This window comes from Acanthisitta chloris, unplaced genomic scaffold (assembly GCF_000695815.1).
Source record: "Acanthisitta chloris isolate BGI_N310 unplaced genomic scaffold, ASM69581v1 scaffold22798, whole genome shotgun sequence".
In the NCBI taxonomy this organism is placed as follows: Eukaryota; Metazoa; Chordata; class Aves; order Passeriformes; family Acanthisittidae; genus Acanthisitta; species Acanthisitta chloris.
The window spans coordinates 21,330-38,122 of record NW_008686211.1 but is presented as its reverse complement, the minus strand read 5'-3'; the positions used below and the strand labels follow the sequence as shown (position 1 = coordinate 38,122).

Here is a 16,793-nt window from a genome sequence, read left to right as displayed (position 1 = left end):
ATGTGTTTTTTAGTCTGAAACATTGCCAGCAGCTTTCTCGTACATGTTTCTGTATACTTTTCTGAGACTCTCTTCAAAGATTGCTCTGTGAGGCTTCCCTTTGTACTCAGCTGCATGGCGAGACCAATATTCACCACTATCCAAGTGAACGGAGGCATTTTGCTGCACTGGTGAACTGTCAACAGAAAGAAGATAAGAAACAATGATCAAATCAAGCCATGGAAGAGGAATCAGATGCACAAACCCAGCAGAAATACAAATGTAGAGCTGCTAAGCACATACTGCCTTTCACAAACTGAAACAAACACTGCACTGCAGCTACTTCTAAGAAATGGGAACCTCACATTTCATTCACACCAACTCTCCCCCACTTACCTGAGTGCACTTTCTAATGCCTCCCAAACAGGAAGAGAATTAATTTTCAAAGAACATGCAGTAATTTTGCTGTATTTTGGTGGGCTGTGTGACTAGGCACTAAGCCTATGCAAGAGAAACACAGTAGGATTTCTGTGTCCTTTGAAGGTTAAATTGTAACCACAAGCAGCTATTGCAATATGAAGACAATCTATCAGGGGTATATTAAATTACTGTGGTTGCAGCTGTAAAGTGCTCTATCGGAAGCATCTTGGATTAAGTATTCTACCAAATACATTATGATATAGTGGCAATCAAGTGTTCCTTCCCCACCCCATCTTCTGTGTCACTGTTTTAATGCTGAACACAAATAGATCAGTAGGTTTGAGAAATTATTTCCTAGTTCCATGAAGTGAAATTTATACTCTGAAAATCATTACAGAACACTGACAAGCCTGAAGTGTTCATATCTAAACATCATGACTATTTTCCTCATCTTGATACTTCCAAAACAAAGGCTTGTGTCATATAATTAAATGAGTGATTTCCCTGTAATAAAGCATGAAACAAGTACCTCAAAAATCATCAGCAAAAAATGACTACTGAGGGGACATTTTTCACATCTGCTCAGAGATTTAGGCACTTAAGACACTTAAAAATTAGGACTGGGTTATCTTCAGCCTTTTGTGAATGTTCTCTGTCTGGGAAATGAAACTGGAAATGAGAAGCTTACGGTGACCATCTTTACTTAGGAAATGGATTACATTTCATAGGGAAGCTTCACGTTTTCCAATATACATATCATTTATTAATGATAATGCCTTCTGTGATCAAACCAGTACTTAAAAGTTCATCCTCAAGTTAGTATCAGTCAACATCTGTGACAAAATTGAAAGAAACCTTATGTCAAAGAACCCGTGAATACATGTCTAGCTCTCTGCATTGAAACACAAAGGCTTCACTTTTAGAACGGAAAACAGCGAGGGAAAAAGAGGAAGATGTAGGATCAGTTTTCTAAATTCACATCTCTAAGCTTCCACTGTTCCACAGAAAATGAAAGAAGGAACAGCTTTTGCTTTTAGATTTCTTACATTCAGATATTAGGGTGATGCCAACCTATACCAAATGAAACAATGAGACCTCTGTGTGGCTCCAATATTAAGAAAGGAGCAAGGCCACTTTCACACTTATTCAAAAAAGCTCCAGCATTTAAAGTCAGTCAACAGCATAAAGCAAATTTAAACCTATTTATCATCCTGAGTGAACTGTGCTTCACAGTTTGGACACAAAGAAACCCACCTACCAAACAGCAAAATCAATAGAGAAGTTAAACAGGCCTGTGTCAAATGCAGACAAGCCCATTCCCTGGGGACTCATCAACAACTAAAGTTTCACCTCCTCCTTTCTGCAGTTTCTCTCACTGCTGATGGAGATTCTCAGACCAACAAATAAGCACAGCACTAGGAGTGGCACTTGTAACTATACAACCAACAGCTTGGACACACTTTTGCGTGGAATCCATCTCCTGCAGGCAGCCTTGTGCTTGCCTTTTCTTCTGCAAAAATCTCAATCTACCTCAAGACACTCAAAATCCAACTACTTTAACAGTAGTAAAGGAAAAACTCAAACAGCAATATTAACTTCCACAAGCTCCTTATCCTGGTACTGACAAAGACCTATAAAAAGACATAAGCTTCATTTTCCCTTCTCATTTTGGAGGGGTCTGTGTTTGTATGCATTTCCATTAGCCAGTCCTTGTGCATGAGATACCTGGCACTGGTATGGACAAAGATAGTGCCAAGCTATGGAAGAGTCCCACTCCTGTCTCAACTGGAAACCAGCTGACAACCTGAGCTAAGCAATATGGGAATTACACTCACAAATCATATTAACAGCAGGATTTCTGCACGCAACTCCCTGCTCTGAAATACCTGTCATATGCTTTTGTTCCCTCATACATCTCCTTTAAGAGTCCCAGAAGTTCTTTTCTGAGTGAATCATATACTAAATATTTCACAAAACACAGACCTTTTCCTTACTCCCAGTGGTTTTCAATCATCCATCTACTTTACTGCCAACATTTGGTCGACAGTACCATGTCCTTCTATGAACTCTGTGTCTGTCCTTGTATCCTGTTTATGAGCACTGTGGCAAACACTCAGCAATCAGACTGTCCTCGAGTCCTTTTATGTCTCATCCCCAGTGCTGCTGGCCTCTAAACCCAAGGAGCAGTCCTTTCCCAACTTGAGTGCCACATTTCATATCCCATCACTTCAGGATTCTGTAGTATTAGGGTTTGTTTTGGATTTTTTCATGGTCTGCAGTTTCAGCATCAATCTCAAAGTCCCAAAGCTGCTGCAAAACAAAAACTTGCACTTTCTATCTCACAAACACATTCTACACAACTTAATTGCAAGAGCTGTCGGACAAAGGATAAGGGAGCAAAAAGGCTACGTGTAGAGTAGAGGAGTGAGCACAGGTACAGAGATACTAACAACTTCTCCCTGCCCATGGCAGGAGGATTGGGACTAAATAATCTGTAAGGTCCATTCCAACCGCTAAAATTCTAATATTCTGAACTTCAGCAGTGACTCCACATGCATATGAAAATCTGAGTAACTAGATGCCTTGCACAGAGGTGAGGACCAATCACAGGAATGTTAAAATAAGCCAGTAAATTATAAAGAGACTTTTTAGAGCTTACTCATTGCAAGTATAAGTTCACTATGATACCCATATTGAAACAACCTCTTTTCAGCAGCACACAGTGGTGATTTGGGATGCCTTTGTTACATCACACTTTATCCCAACAAAACCTTTTCTTTTCTAATGGCAACACCACTTAAACACAGCACCACAGCTCTCCCTTAATATGAAGAAAACCAGGAAAACCATACAATCCCCCAAAAGATTTTCATTACTTAGTATCTTTTCTCTAACAAGTACCCAAAACATTGTACAAAACACTGTGTGCATACACAGAGAACGTCAATATTGATAACGTCTACTAGAGAAGTTGTCAAAATCAACTCCATCAGTGACTTAGAACTAAATTATTCAAACAAAACCCTAGTCATACATGTGAGGAGTACATAGAGTAATTAACATACATAAACCAGGTTTCCAGGTATCCAAAACATCTTCTGGAATCACATGCTGATTCACTAACCTATCGTATATAAATTTGCTGTGTTTTTTGAAAATGCTTCTCTTTTCCAAATATTTGTTTTGCAAAAGTAAAAAAAAAAAAGGAACAAAACCACAAAACAGCCCCAAAGCATATTACTAAATAAACTCCAATTTATTTTTTCACTCCCATGGTTTTAAGAAAAATAGTAACTGATAATTTTTAAAGGGACATTTGCTCTCTGGTTGATAAAATACAAAAACTACTGCCCAAGAATAACCTTATAACCAAGTCCAATTCCAAAATCAGTGTTTTATGAAGACTATACTGACACAGTGCCAAACAACATCAAAGGCATAATTGTAGTTAACTGTATTTTGTTTTTAGGTGAAAAAGCTTGGTATGGCTCACTCTTACAGAAGCTTTTTCCCTGTGCAGTGTATTACATAGCTCAAAATGGGAAGAGAAATTTTTATCTAAATTTAAAGGGCAATATTGAGTATGACTGTTCTGTCTCAGTCAGATTAAAACTCCATACCGGCTCTGCAGTTCACTCATGGAAAAGGGTGCATTATGTGAAGATTCTCTTCTTGTCTTAGTCAAGTATCCTTTTGATAAGTTACTCCCATCCTAAAAAAAGCAGAAATCAAATTCTCATTACCTTGGTTTCTGATTACAATGATCTCATTTCAAAAATACTTTCCTTCCATTTAGCAGAAGACTATTAAAGTGCTTACATTTCTTGGGGGAGAAAGGGACAAAGTCTAATGAGCCAAACACCATTTATGAACATTTTAATTAAGTTCAGTACAATTCAGCTAATAATTTTCAGGTAATAAACTGGAAAGAATTTCTAGACAGTGTAGATCTAGAGAAGTATGCAGATGGCACAAGCTTCAATAATCCCTAACATGTTGGTAAAATGATATGAAACCAACTGCTTACTGTCTTATTTTGTTTCTTGCAGAAAAGGGGAAAAAGAATCTAAAACTTACTATTTATCAGCTTTTAGAATGAGCCATTGTTATCCATTTCATGTGTTTTACCAGACAGAAGCATTGTACACATCAGACTACTTAGATTCCATACACAGACTGAGTATATGCCTACTCCACTTAAAAAAATATCTGGCACACTTAATGACCCTTCAGTGGTATTCCTAGGAGTTTCTAGAATGCAGTCTTACCTTCCAACTGCTATCTAGACGTTAATTAACCCCTATTTGCCCTCTTAAGTAAGTAAGAAACAAAACACCTCATGTGGAGGGAGCCAGTTGCTCATCTGAGACAGGATGGTAGAAATTCCACCACACACACCTATGTTCACTCTACTATGAAAAGCAAAGACCCTACTTAAGAGGTGATACTAAGTGATGCTTTCAGAAGAAGCCAATTGCTGTAAGGATTAGTAAACAAAGTCATCTTTCATGCTACAGCAGAAATAATCGGAAAAATGACTGTGCAGTAAAAATAATCACACTTGCTGGTAACACAGAACTGGAAGAGAAGACAATAAATATTGTGGTAGATGGCAATAAGATGCAGAGCAAGCTGAACGGCAGGCGTATGGGTGAGGAAAAACATAAGACAATTTATAGTGGTGAAATACAAGGTAATAAGTGTGTTTGTAAACAGGAAAGCTCTCTTCCTTCAGCAGTCACAGACTACAAAGCACCGAAGAGGAAATGGGGTACAGTGGTAAATAAAACTCTGCAGCGTTTGCCAGAGGCAAATTATGTTCTGGAAAGCAAAAAAAGACGGAAACATTACAATACTGTCAGAATGTCACAGCAGAAAGCTACAGTGGACACCCTAAGGAATGTGCAACAAAGCTTCCGTCACACTATTTTTACAGAGCACTATGAAAATGAAATTTTGGAAGGCACAGCTGGATGCTTCTGGGAATGGTTATTTAGCATTAGGCTCTTCAGAATGAAACAGAGGAAGAGATACTTTTTAACCTTTCAAAGTTTGGAAGAGGATCTAGATTGGAGCCAAATTCTGCTCACCACATTGCCAGTACACTTGTTCTCTCACTTTCAAGATGACCCATTTACCTCATCCATCCACTGCACAACAATACAGCCTAGATTTTGGGCCATCTGGGGAAGCACAACCAATCCTGGGGTATTTTACAGAACTCACTGCAAAGAGAACTGGTATTTTTTTTGGTTTTTTTCAATCAAGTCAGCTGCTGTCAGCACAGCTTTCACGAGTCAGCTGCACACAACTATCACACACCATGAGACTTCTCTGGAGCATCTTCCCACTCCTTTTCCTCAGTGGAAGAAACTGGAGTGAGAAAAATGGTCTTTTGGCAGCATTGGTCCGACCAGGCCAGTAATTAAAGACCCATTAGCCCAGTAGCTGGATTTTTTAGGGCATAAATACAAGGCTTTCCAACAGGAGATGAAAAAACATCGATCATTAATCCCTTCAAGTATTCAGCAAGAGTTTGATACTGGAGTGACCAGGTGCACTAAGAAAAAGCCAACACAAAGTGCCATGATTCAAGAATTCCAACACAAAGTCGTGTCCAATATTGCAGTAATGAGTGAATAGCTGCATATATGTAAGTCATTCTAGAGTAGAACTTTAAAGGGATATGAGTAAAATAAGTAAATAGGAAGAAAGTGACTGAATTCTCCTTTACCCATTATTATATTTCATAGTCTTTATGACTGTATGAAGAGACCGTACCCAATCATCCAGCTCTCCCTGCAAACTAGTAAATCTTTTATTGTAAGGTCATGGTCTACTGTTCAAGGAAAGTAGTCAAGGACCACTGGAGATAGTTCAGGCTGTGCAAACTTTCATTACATGCAGGTGCTGGACCGTCATGAAATCCAATTTGTTATCTTAAGTTCATTGAAACATCAGAGAAGCTTTGACATGATCTGTACCTACTCTGAAGTGACTAAAACACAGAAAAATGTAATGGGCATCTTCTGTTTGAGAGGCAGCAGCTCAGAAAATCATAACATTCGTATACAAACTCCGGGAGGTACAGCATGAACTAGATCAAACAGTCTTAGTATGCATGAGAAAGGGTTTTTCTGAGTTGAAAACAAGAAGCACAACAACAGCTGAAAATGAGGATGGAACAGAAATGAGAAAATAATGAGATTAAGCAAGCATGCAGGTGACACAAGGAGCTGCCAGGATGGCTAAATTTGTGTAACTAACTAAATAAATAAATAGAGGCTTCAGAGCTAAGACAGATGTTCTTCAATACATCTTGCAGCAGTGGATCGAGATGACAATTACCACTTCTGCCCCAACCCTCTGCCATGGGTTTCCTGTAGTCAGTAGTCACCACACTGCAGCCAGCACAGCTCACAATGCAGTGCATAGTTCTGTGCCTTCCATCGCTGTGCTCAAGTGTGAGGGAGGGAGGTTGGGCTCCCACACTCTCTGTCACACTTCCCACTGATACAGGAAACTATGTCAGAGGGCAAAGTGGACAGCCGGGGACAGCAATGACTTACAATTGCATCTACATTCAAAAGCAGAGTTCTGTCAACATTCTTTTTACTACGAGGAGAAAATGAAGCAAAAGTCTTTGTCCACTTTGACAGACTCATGTCTCTTCTAACCCATTAATAACATTCCTGAGTTAGATTGTCAGACAAAAATAGTAATTTCGTCAGAGCTCCTAATCATGATCTTACCTACCTCTCATCCTTACATCCTTTTATCTCACCTTTCTTTTACCCCACCTCACACTTAAGCATCTGAGTTCTCTGCAGATGAACTACCTTGTTATTCAGTTTGTACAATGCTTTGGCATTGTGCTGTGCCACAACTGTGTTTCTCAAAATCACAATAGGAAAAATTTTTGTCTGTATAAAACCACACTTCAAAATTTCATCAAGGACAAAACGGTCTCATCCCAGGAGTAATCTCATTAGATAAAGAGCTCTGTTCATTGAAAGTCAGGTAATTAGGGGGAAAAATCACACATCTGAAGAATAATATTAGCTCTACAAACAGCTGGATACAAGCAGCTGCTGATATACAGCTGCACAACATGCTAAACCCTGATATTCTACAGATCTGTAACATATTTTTTTGCTTAAATTAGAAGTGGGGAGCCAGATATTAAAAAAAACCCCAATATAATTGCCCTCAATAACCCATGAGAGGGTTACCTGTACCAGGTGTCCATAAAGGCTACACATAAGGAGACTACCAAAATCAGTGTGACACAGTTCAGCCCACACACCAAATCCATACTTCTACAATCAAGGCTGTCTCAAAGGACAATAGTAAAATAAATCCAAGAGTATAGGCACAGTTCTCTTCCTCCGCCATTTTGAGAGAAATGAAAGGATTTAGTTTGCAGTCAAACTTACAAATATTAGGCGCTGTCTAGCACGGTGTGTCCTTAAAATATTTTTCACTCTTTTATGGATCTCATCTCCATTTGCTGGTGAAGGCCAAAGAGAGCTAAATCTGCAAGAGGAAGAGGAAAAACAAAGAGAAGAAATATTTTCTTGTTGAAAAGCTCAAACATGCTTTTGATTCATTTTTTTCTTTCAATTATGAAGCGTGCATTACTTCCTCCTGTTTGGAACATACACAATATTTAGATTTGATTCTTTTTTCTCCTCTGGGATACAAGTAAAGAAACATTTCAAAGCAGTGCCAAAATGGTATGCAGCCACAACACCAACAGAAGGTGCAAAACAAGGAAAATGTTGATGATTTTGTAACTTCAGTAATATTTCTGTAATGTTTGTATTGCCCCTACAGAATAGAACAGCTACACTATTCCCAGTGATCAGTTTTCATTTTCCTCTCTTTAAAGGAAGTATTGCACACATGAAATTCTTTTCACTGGAATAAATCAACAGGACGATAATCCCAATGCCTGCAAATTTGAAAACACATGGAGTTAAAACCCCTGCAAATTCAAAGTATTTACTTCACAAAAGAACTGCATTTAAGTTGCTTTTTTACATTAAGAAACAGGCAGCTTGCTTGATATGAGTGACTTTAACAACTACTTTTGGATCTTGCCCTTTTATGTTTTGGACCAATTTTTTCCACTTTCCTGAAAAAAAACTCCACCCTCATCCTTCTCAGCAAATTTAGAAATTTTGTATTAACTATTATTCTCAGTCTGTTAAGGGAAGCAACTAAGATTTTAAGAATAGGATCATTTATACACCAACCACATGTTAGTATGTAAAAATAAAGTATTTAAAATAGAGACATCAATAAAAGGAAAGAATTATTGGGGAAAAGTTATGAGATGGTTTACTTGCACAATCTCATCACAGTTGATAGAAACAGGGCACCAAATCAAGATTGTGCATCTTCATTTCAATGTTTCCTAAACTCTGAGAACTTGACTTTGCACCAAGAAAATAAAAACTCCTGATGTGGTATCATGCCAATGTGAACACAGGTCACTGGGCAAGCTGTGAGCTGGCAAGTCATGTCACTGCAATCTGAGCTAACGGAACAGCAGGCAATGGCAGCTCAGGGCTGCCATACCCTGGGTGGATTAGGAGCCCCAGAAACAGTGACATGCTCTGACAGCTTCACAAATTTGATGTAGTGGAGAAACATCATGACTCTGAACCCTGAGATCCCACAGTGGGCTCTGTACAGGTTTGTGGGACTGGGAGTGCAAGCTCTTCTGCACTCCTCTCTCCAGTTTATCACATTCCCTGTGTTATCCAGTCTATCACTCCCAAATCCCCAGTCAGATCGTGCCTGGCTTAGTTCACCTTCACCAAACCTCCACAAGTTTCAATACAGCTAAAGAACTATACAGCTCCTTCCAAAAAGAACAAACCAAGTACACATAGAAAGCTTCAGTACAAAACAAGTAACCTGGCAATGTTAAAATTAATGGAAGCAGGATCCAGAAAATGGGAAGTGCCAGGCTGCCTTGAAGGTTACAGGCAGGGCACGGAGCTCTTTGCAATCTTTTGGATCATTCCTTCTATTACCAGAGAGAGCCTGAAATATATGTAGAAAGTGATCAATTCTCTGCTTTTGAGTAACTTTCTTCTATTTTCTTGTCGCTAATCAACTTATTTGGACTCATTTACTGCTGCTTATCTTGCCAAAATATCTCTCTTGGTTCTAAACAACTCCAGTATTTTCAGCTTATTTATGAATTTCCTTAAATCAAATAATCTGTTTGTGAATGCTTCTATTTTTCTTCAAGAAAGGGTGCCAAGAAATGATACAATATTGAAAGGATAAAACATACACTCTATACGGGGATATATTTCGATATTTCTAATGATTTTAACATTGTTTATCTTTGGATCATCACAGACAAGAATTCTCACAAAGATACACTTTGGCTATAGCCTCCATATTAGCATCCTGAGCATTTACAGTTAATTTCAAACCCAAGAGCATGTATGGCAAATCCATACTGTACAATTCCTTTGCATACTAGAATCTAACGATCTGTTGCACTAAAAGATCTCACATAACTTCTTCTAAAAGAAAGCAAAATGGTTTGTGAATTTCATTATGGGAGAAAAGCATTGCCTTAAAAAAGCCGAAGTCTGAGTCCCTTAAGCAGCTTAGGCAGGAACATTCATTTCCCTAACGCAGTCAAAGCTGTTTGATGTACTGCATTACAATGCTTGTGCTCCATCCTCACCTGTGTTCTGAAAAAAAACTTTCTCTTTTTACAAGATGAGAGATAAAGGAAAAGGGTTGGAGCAGTACTATCATCTTATGACTTCCCATTAGAATTTACAACATTTACCGATATTAAAGACCTCTGAAATGCATGTTTAAAAATCTGCATCCTAGATGCAGTAAGAGTGAGTCATTTCCCGCTTGACAAATAAAAGATAGACCCATGAAGTCATGGCATTTTCTCTTATTTATACAGCAGCTGCTGTTCTTCCAACATTCAGGTTGCTGGCTCTGAGGAGAGAAGTTGGAATAGATTGCCTTTGGGAAATAAATTTCATGAAATTCGTATGTAAGATTTCAGATCATTGTTATTAATCGTAAATTTACAAATATCCTTGGAGATAAATGCATTTACTTTTGGAAATAAAGAAAACCCAGCTTGCTATTGTATTCATTTGGAAAATACATGGCTATGTCTGCAAGAAGAAGAAGAAGATTTAAGTAGTTAATTCAAGAACTATTAAATTTCTTTCTCCGGGTGACTTTATTGCTTAATCCACTAGTGTGCGCTGTGGTATAACAAACGTGGGCCACAGGCAGACCCCAAACTTCATTTACCAAAAAAAATACAATCAAAAGCCTAAGTGTGATTAAAAACGGTATCAGCTTCTTTTTAATTAGCTTTTCTAGTATTTTTATTGTCTAATTTTAGTAACAACTCTAGAGTCTAATCCACATTTAAAGTATACTGTTAATATTTACACCAACCAAACCTCAAACTAAAATAAAATCATGCCTGAAATGTAACAACTATAATCTGGAGTGAAACCTTTTTATGATATTCCAACTCTCCTATTGGAAATATAGCACAGCTTCTTGGAGTATAAATAAAGGGATTCCATTTGCCCAAAATTGCCAATAACGATACTCTAAAATGACTAGCTACTTATTTATGTGATTAAGGTGTCACTATCATATTGCAATGGTGAAAGGAAAGTCATTTCATTTCAATGACTGTTTGCCCTGATAAACGAAATAAACTTCTACAGCTGTATTCTTTGTCATACTTTCAATTTTCCTTGGGACTTGCAAACATTCTGCAGTTACATCAGTTTAAATTGTTTATTGATTCCAATAGATTGTATAAACACTTTGGAAATATAGCTCAGTGACCTAGAAAAAGCCAGATCAATCAGAGAACTTTTCAAGATTAATTTCAAAGATGTTGTGTCGAGTCCGATCAAGGAAACAGAACCATTTTCCCTTGTAATGTGACCAAAGGCATTTATTTTCTTTTATGAGATAAGGATTTTTTTAAGGTCATACTGACAACATCTACCTTGATGAAATAAAGAAAGAAGAGAAGGCAGGCAGATGGTGTAGGTTTTGTGCTAAAGATTATTTTCATATATAATTTTATCCATTAGGATGAAATACTCCATTAGAAATGCAAACAGGATACATCCACCCATGTACTCTCCTCAAAGAGCAGCTTGCAAACTTGAGAGCTGTAATAAATAGGAATTTTTAAATGTCAGACAATCCAATCATCCAAAAGAAGAGAAGGCAGGCAGATGGTGTAGGTTTTGTGCTAAAGATTATTTTCATATATAATTTTATCCATTAGGATGAAATACTCCATTAGAAATGCAAACAGGATACATCCACCCATGTACTCTCCTCAAAGAGCAGCTTGCAAACTTGAGAGCTGTAATAAATAGGAATTTTTAAATGTCAGACAATCCAATCATCCACTTGCACATAGCCCTTAATATCTAGGAGATACTAATACATTTCATATCAGTGGAATTAATGCAGAGCCTGCTGCAGAATATTTGCAATGCCTCTCGTGACCCCTTCCCCCACCATCACACCCCTTCGCCTTGGGAACAATTTGGTGCATGTGGCCTCCACGCAGAATTCATCAGCTTCAAAGACACAGACTTCACGCTGAGCAAAACCACATACAAGGACAAACTATCAGAGGGCAGAAATCAATGAAGTTCTGTAGTACCACATTCACAATTGGAGAGAATGCTACTGTAATAGGGGGCAAGAGGGAGAAAGAACTCTCGAAGCTAAGTACAACCTGAAGAAACCACAATCTGCAAGTACTTATACATGCAATAGGAGAGAGTCTCAAGAAAATCAAATATATTTAATGCTGAAATGCTGAAATTTTATATCCATGCAGGCATCTATTCAGCATTCATAGTAAGGAAAGAGGTTGCTTTATTCTCATTTAAGAGGACATGAAATGCTAATTCAGTGTGATGAACTTAGTTTGCTGCATATCCTAGTCTGTATGGAGGCACAACAGAAAAGCTGGGCTACACTTAGGAGTTCTTCTGGTCTACTTACTCAAGGACACAATTTTGCTTTGCTTTTTCTTAAAATGACCAGTGGCTATGAACCTTCAGTGCAGCTGCAGCACTGGAGTGTTTTAGAGCCTATATTGGCACATACCAGCCTGAATTGTAATGAAACTATACCAACACAGCCCCCTTACATTCTCACAGTATTTGAAGTGGAGGAGGTAGGCTGTTTTCACAATGGCATGATTCTACTATGAAGCAGAAACAACTACACACAGGCAAGGGCTTAAATCAAAGCACAGGAGCCTAAATATTTGGAAGCAGAAGCTGACAGCTTAGCTGTGTACCAATTTTCTCTTCCTCTTCAGTAAGAAATGAAGAAAAGGCAAAAATTGCTCATGTTTTCTATATAGTTTCCTTTCCTTTCACAAGCCCTGTTTACAGTTGGGCCCTGAACCACTAGTGACACATTCAGTGCTGAGTTCTTAAATTGGTAAACGCTTTCCTTTCCCTTCTAAGTTTCATATGCAGCCCTTAAAGCTGTGGCAAGACACATCATCCTCATGTAAAAAGGGAAAGTTAAGTGGCAGGCAGCTTCCGAGATTTCAATGAAAGTCAATACTCCAGCTGAACAGTTGCCCCCTAAAGGTTGAAGTAATTCTGGTACTAAATCATTAGTATGTCACAAATTGGCTGCACCTCCTTACGCTCCTTGGAAGATTTTCCATTACCTTCTATCTTTTCTGAATTTATTAATTTATACACAAAACAGCTTTGACAGTAATCAATTTCAAATTTACTTACTGCTGCAGCAAAATCAACCAATGAAGATGACAAATAGTACAGATGTTGATCAAAAATATGAAACAAGGCTTAGGTACTGCTTAGTTTTACAGAATATAGTATCAAAGATCCTGGGATGACACATTTCAGATCACTGAAGCCAAAGGTTCTGATAACTGGAATTAACAAGGACTGCATGTAGGATCTAGTATTTCATTCATATCTACTGGTATCTATCATTATCATTAGCAATATCTTACTTCATGCTGGTATTTCCCTAGTACTTGGGAAAAGATCATATAAAAAGATGGTAGTAAAACAATAGAGGGATATTACAGAAGGACATCTGATCCAGACAGTTAACCTCTGTCTCACTTCAAAGACAACTTAGGTTTTTGTTAAATTTTATAGCAGGCAAAATCACATAGCAGCAGCATAACTAGGAGAACATGAAAAAAGACATTGAGCTGCACTCCACTCTGGAAACAAAAGCAAAAGTGTGCTGTTTCCAGAGTAGGAAAAAGAATCCTTTGATCCCAAATGCATGAGAAGTAGCTTTGCCTCTCACATAACAGAAATAGTCAAATACTCCTATGATTGTTGCAGTCTCTTGAGAAAAGGATTTCTCTTGTGCCAGCACACAGCTCTGTTCAAAGGACTTCTTGACCTTACAGAATCCATCTCACTATTTCTCCTTTTCTTTATGAAAGGTACTTTGCTGCGGGTTTCAGTGCTGCAAGGAAGGCTTAGCTTGTAAGTCCCCATGAAAAACACCATCTAGGAGTGCATGAGGATGTACATACACCACGAAAGCAAGGACTGGACTCAAATTTTGCTTTTCTGAAGCAGCACTGAGAGAATATAGCACCAATGCTCTTTCCCAAAGCATTCAGGATGCTCATCTCTGCACAAAAGGTTACTGATCTATGCACAACCAACCAGACTAGGGGACCAAGGCAACTGCCTTGACACATTTCTGGCCACACATTATGGGCAGGGACTTGAGTGTGTATGTACCACTGATCTGCACAGGAGCTACAATCAAATTCACAGACTCACAGAACAGTTAGGGTTGGAAGGGACCTCTGGAGAGTTGTATGGCCACATCACTCTGCTGAGTGTCAGCTTCCAACATCAGCGAACGCCTTCCTTAGGCGATGTAAATAATGGAAAATGTAAAAACAAAGTATGAAAAACAACTATTCAAAACTTTCCTGTCATGTTCAACAGTAAATCTATTTACAGTTCTGCTTCTGACTCAAACACAGTGGAAAAGGGAAGAGGATTGATTTGTGGTTTCTCTAGCAGGCGCACAGAAAGGGACTGTAAACTGCTAGAAAGGATACAAAAGGGCTCAGAGGACCTTATGCAAGACCCCAATTTCTGTAACACTGAAAAGTATTGCAGTGGCTTAAGAACTACACAGCAGGGCTCTGGGAAGTACTCCCAAGAAGGCAGACAGTCACTTCACACCACTTTTTAAAAAAGGAAAGGGAGAAGAGGGAGCTAAAGGTCGATGTGGGGAGTCAAGTTTCATATTGACTGTGGGCTGACTAGCATTAAAAAAAAATAGCCTGGATATGCTAAGCAATTTGTATTTGTAATTCAAAATAAAATTGAGGAAATAAACACCAAATACTGTGAGATAAGACTCTATATTCTTGCAAATACACTAACACTTCTATACTTTCAGTAGTACTGATTTTCTCTGTATTTCTATGATCTGAACAGCAGCGTTTGCATGCATTTCCAAACACTGACCTCTGACCCATGCTTGTCATTCCAAGTATAGCTCTCAGTATACAGTCAGCTAAAGCCATTGTTTGTCTCAGCAGCATGAAACAGAGATCAAGTTTTTAAACTATGCCCTTTATTTCTCATTTTGAATCTTTTTCTGATGACAAAAGTAAATGCTTACATCTTTTCCATAAAGAGATGGTACAGCTCTGAAGAGCTGAGAACATTTGCTCTAATAAGAAGAAAAAGCATAATTTTCCAAGATCACAAATCTCTTCTGGAGAAGGGCTCATAGAGAAAAATCAAGAATGTTCAGACAAATTCAAGATTAACTGGCAGATGACCAATATACTATGCATGTAACAGCAGCCCACAACATACAAGACTTTCCTGCTATCAACAGAAGGGACTCCATCAGCTTTAAATAAAATGTGTGTATAATTTAGTCCCAACCAAGTCCAGCAGAAAAAAAAGGATAAAAAATGACAATGTCTTTTCCCCAGATATGGGTAACTAATGCACAAACATTGTCAGAAGAGAATGGGGAGGCAGACAAGATGACAAAGAAACCTCCTCCAAACCCCAGATACATCCTAATCTCTGTATAACAGTTCTTGAGATACACTATTACACATAACAACTAACAAGCAAGTTTTCAAGCAGAGGAAGATGTTAAAACACCAACTTGATCTTTGTAAGTATTAAAAATTCAGTCCCCACCTGCCATCTGTCATTTTTCTTTTTAAAGAAAAAAAAGGAGACAATTTTTCTATTTTGAAAAGAAGCATTAGGCTGTGTGTAGGCTATAAAATGCACCCTGTGAGCATTGACTAACTGAGGTACCAAAGGTAACAGGGATCAAACAGCCTGGAATGAGTGTGAACTAGCCACCGAAGTTCACCAAAGCATTTAGGACAGGACATCAGTTTAACCTTTAGTTTCTCCCAATTATTTTGGTTAGCAGAAAGCTAACCAGTAACTTACTACCTGAATGCATAGGAAAAGCACCAAGTACACATTCTACTCAGCAGGAGGTAGGGAATATTGTCCTTGAAGAACTGTAGGGCTTAAGCATGACACCATCTGTTGCTTTCTGACATTTCTTCCATCCCACCCTCATAAGACACTGAAGCTGTGAAGCCTGTCCAGGATATTAATCCAGAGATTGAAATTCATTGAACTAAGGGATAATAGAGACTGTCTCCAAACCAAGCTCATTGGGGTTAGTGGAGACTACTAAGGAAACTAATTTAAATATAGCAATTAATATACACACAATTGCTGCAGAGGTCCACACTTCAATTCAAACAAACCAAAATCTTAGGATGTCATTAAAGCAGAAAGATTAGAAAACAATACACTGAGTAGATTACAGCTAGCCCAAGCAAGTTATGCACACTAGTCACACACCTGAGTACATCACAGCCACACGTGCTTACAAACACTAGTCCTAAGTCAGAGGGAAGAAAATGTTTCCAAGTCCCTCCTGTAAAGTCTACTTGACATGTATCTGTACGTATATTCCTGACACTCTAATGGCCTCTGAGACAGTGATGATTTATTTAAGTATTCTCTGTTTCAGATGGACAATGGCAGCATGAAATCTGGGGTGTCATTGTTTCAGAGATTTTCACTCCCATATGAATAGGACTGTAATCACTAACAAAGCAAACACAGCACCTGAAGAAAAGTCAAATAACAAAGTTGTTGCAGAAAAATTTTTCAGTCTCTTCAGCCTGCACATCTCCAAACATTCAAACCACAGTCATGCAAGCCCTGCATCATCTGCCCATGTTAATTCCAGAATTTCATGAACAAAACCAGGTCATTACCTTTCTCTTAGAGAAGACTGATTGAGCACAG

At 38.3% G+C, this 16,793-nt stretch overlaps 1 protein-coding gene across 1 annotated transcript in view; it reads right to left on the bottom strand.

The window, feature by feature from the left end:
* Window positions 1-9: 9 nt before the first annotated feature.
* The window catches only part of SPATA6 (spermatogenesis associated 6), a 33,385-nt gene continuing 16,601 nt past the window's right edge, over window positions 10-16,793 (bottom strand). The window contains exons 8-11 of the mRNA XM_009080014.1: window positions 16,763-16,787; window positions 7,836-7,935; window positions 4,020-4,111; window positions 10-175 (exon numbers count right to left, since the gene is read on the bottom strand). Coding sequence (XP_009078262.1) covers window positions 10-175; window positions 4,020-4,111; window positions 7,836-7,935; window positions 16,763-16,787 — 383 coding nt within the window. The remainder of the gene's footprint in view (window positions 176-4,019; window positions 4,112-7,835; window positions 7,936-16,762; window positions 16,788-16,793) is intronic.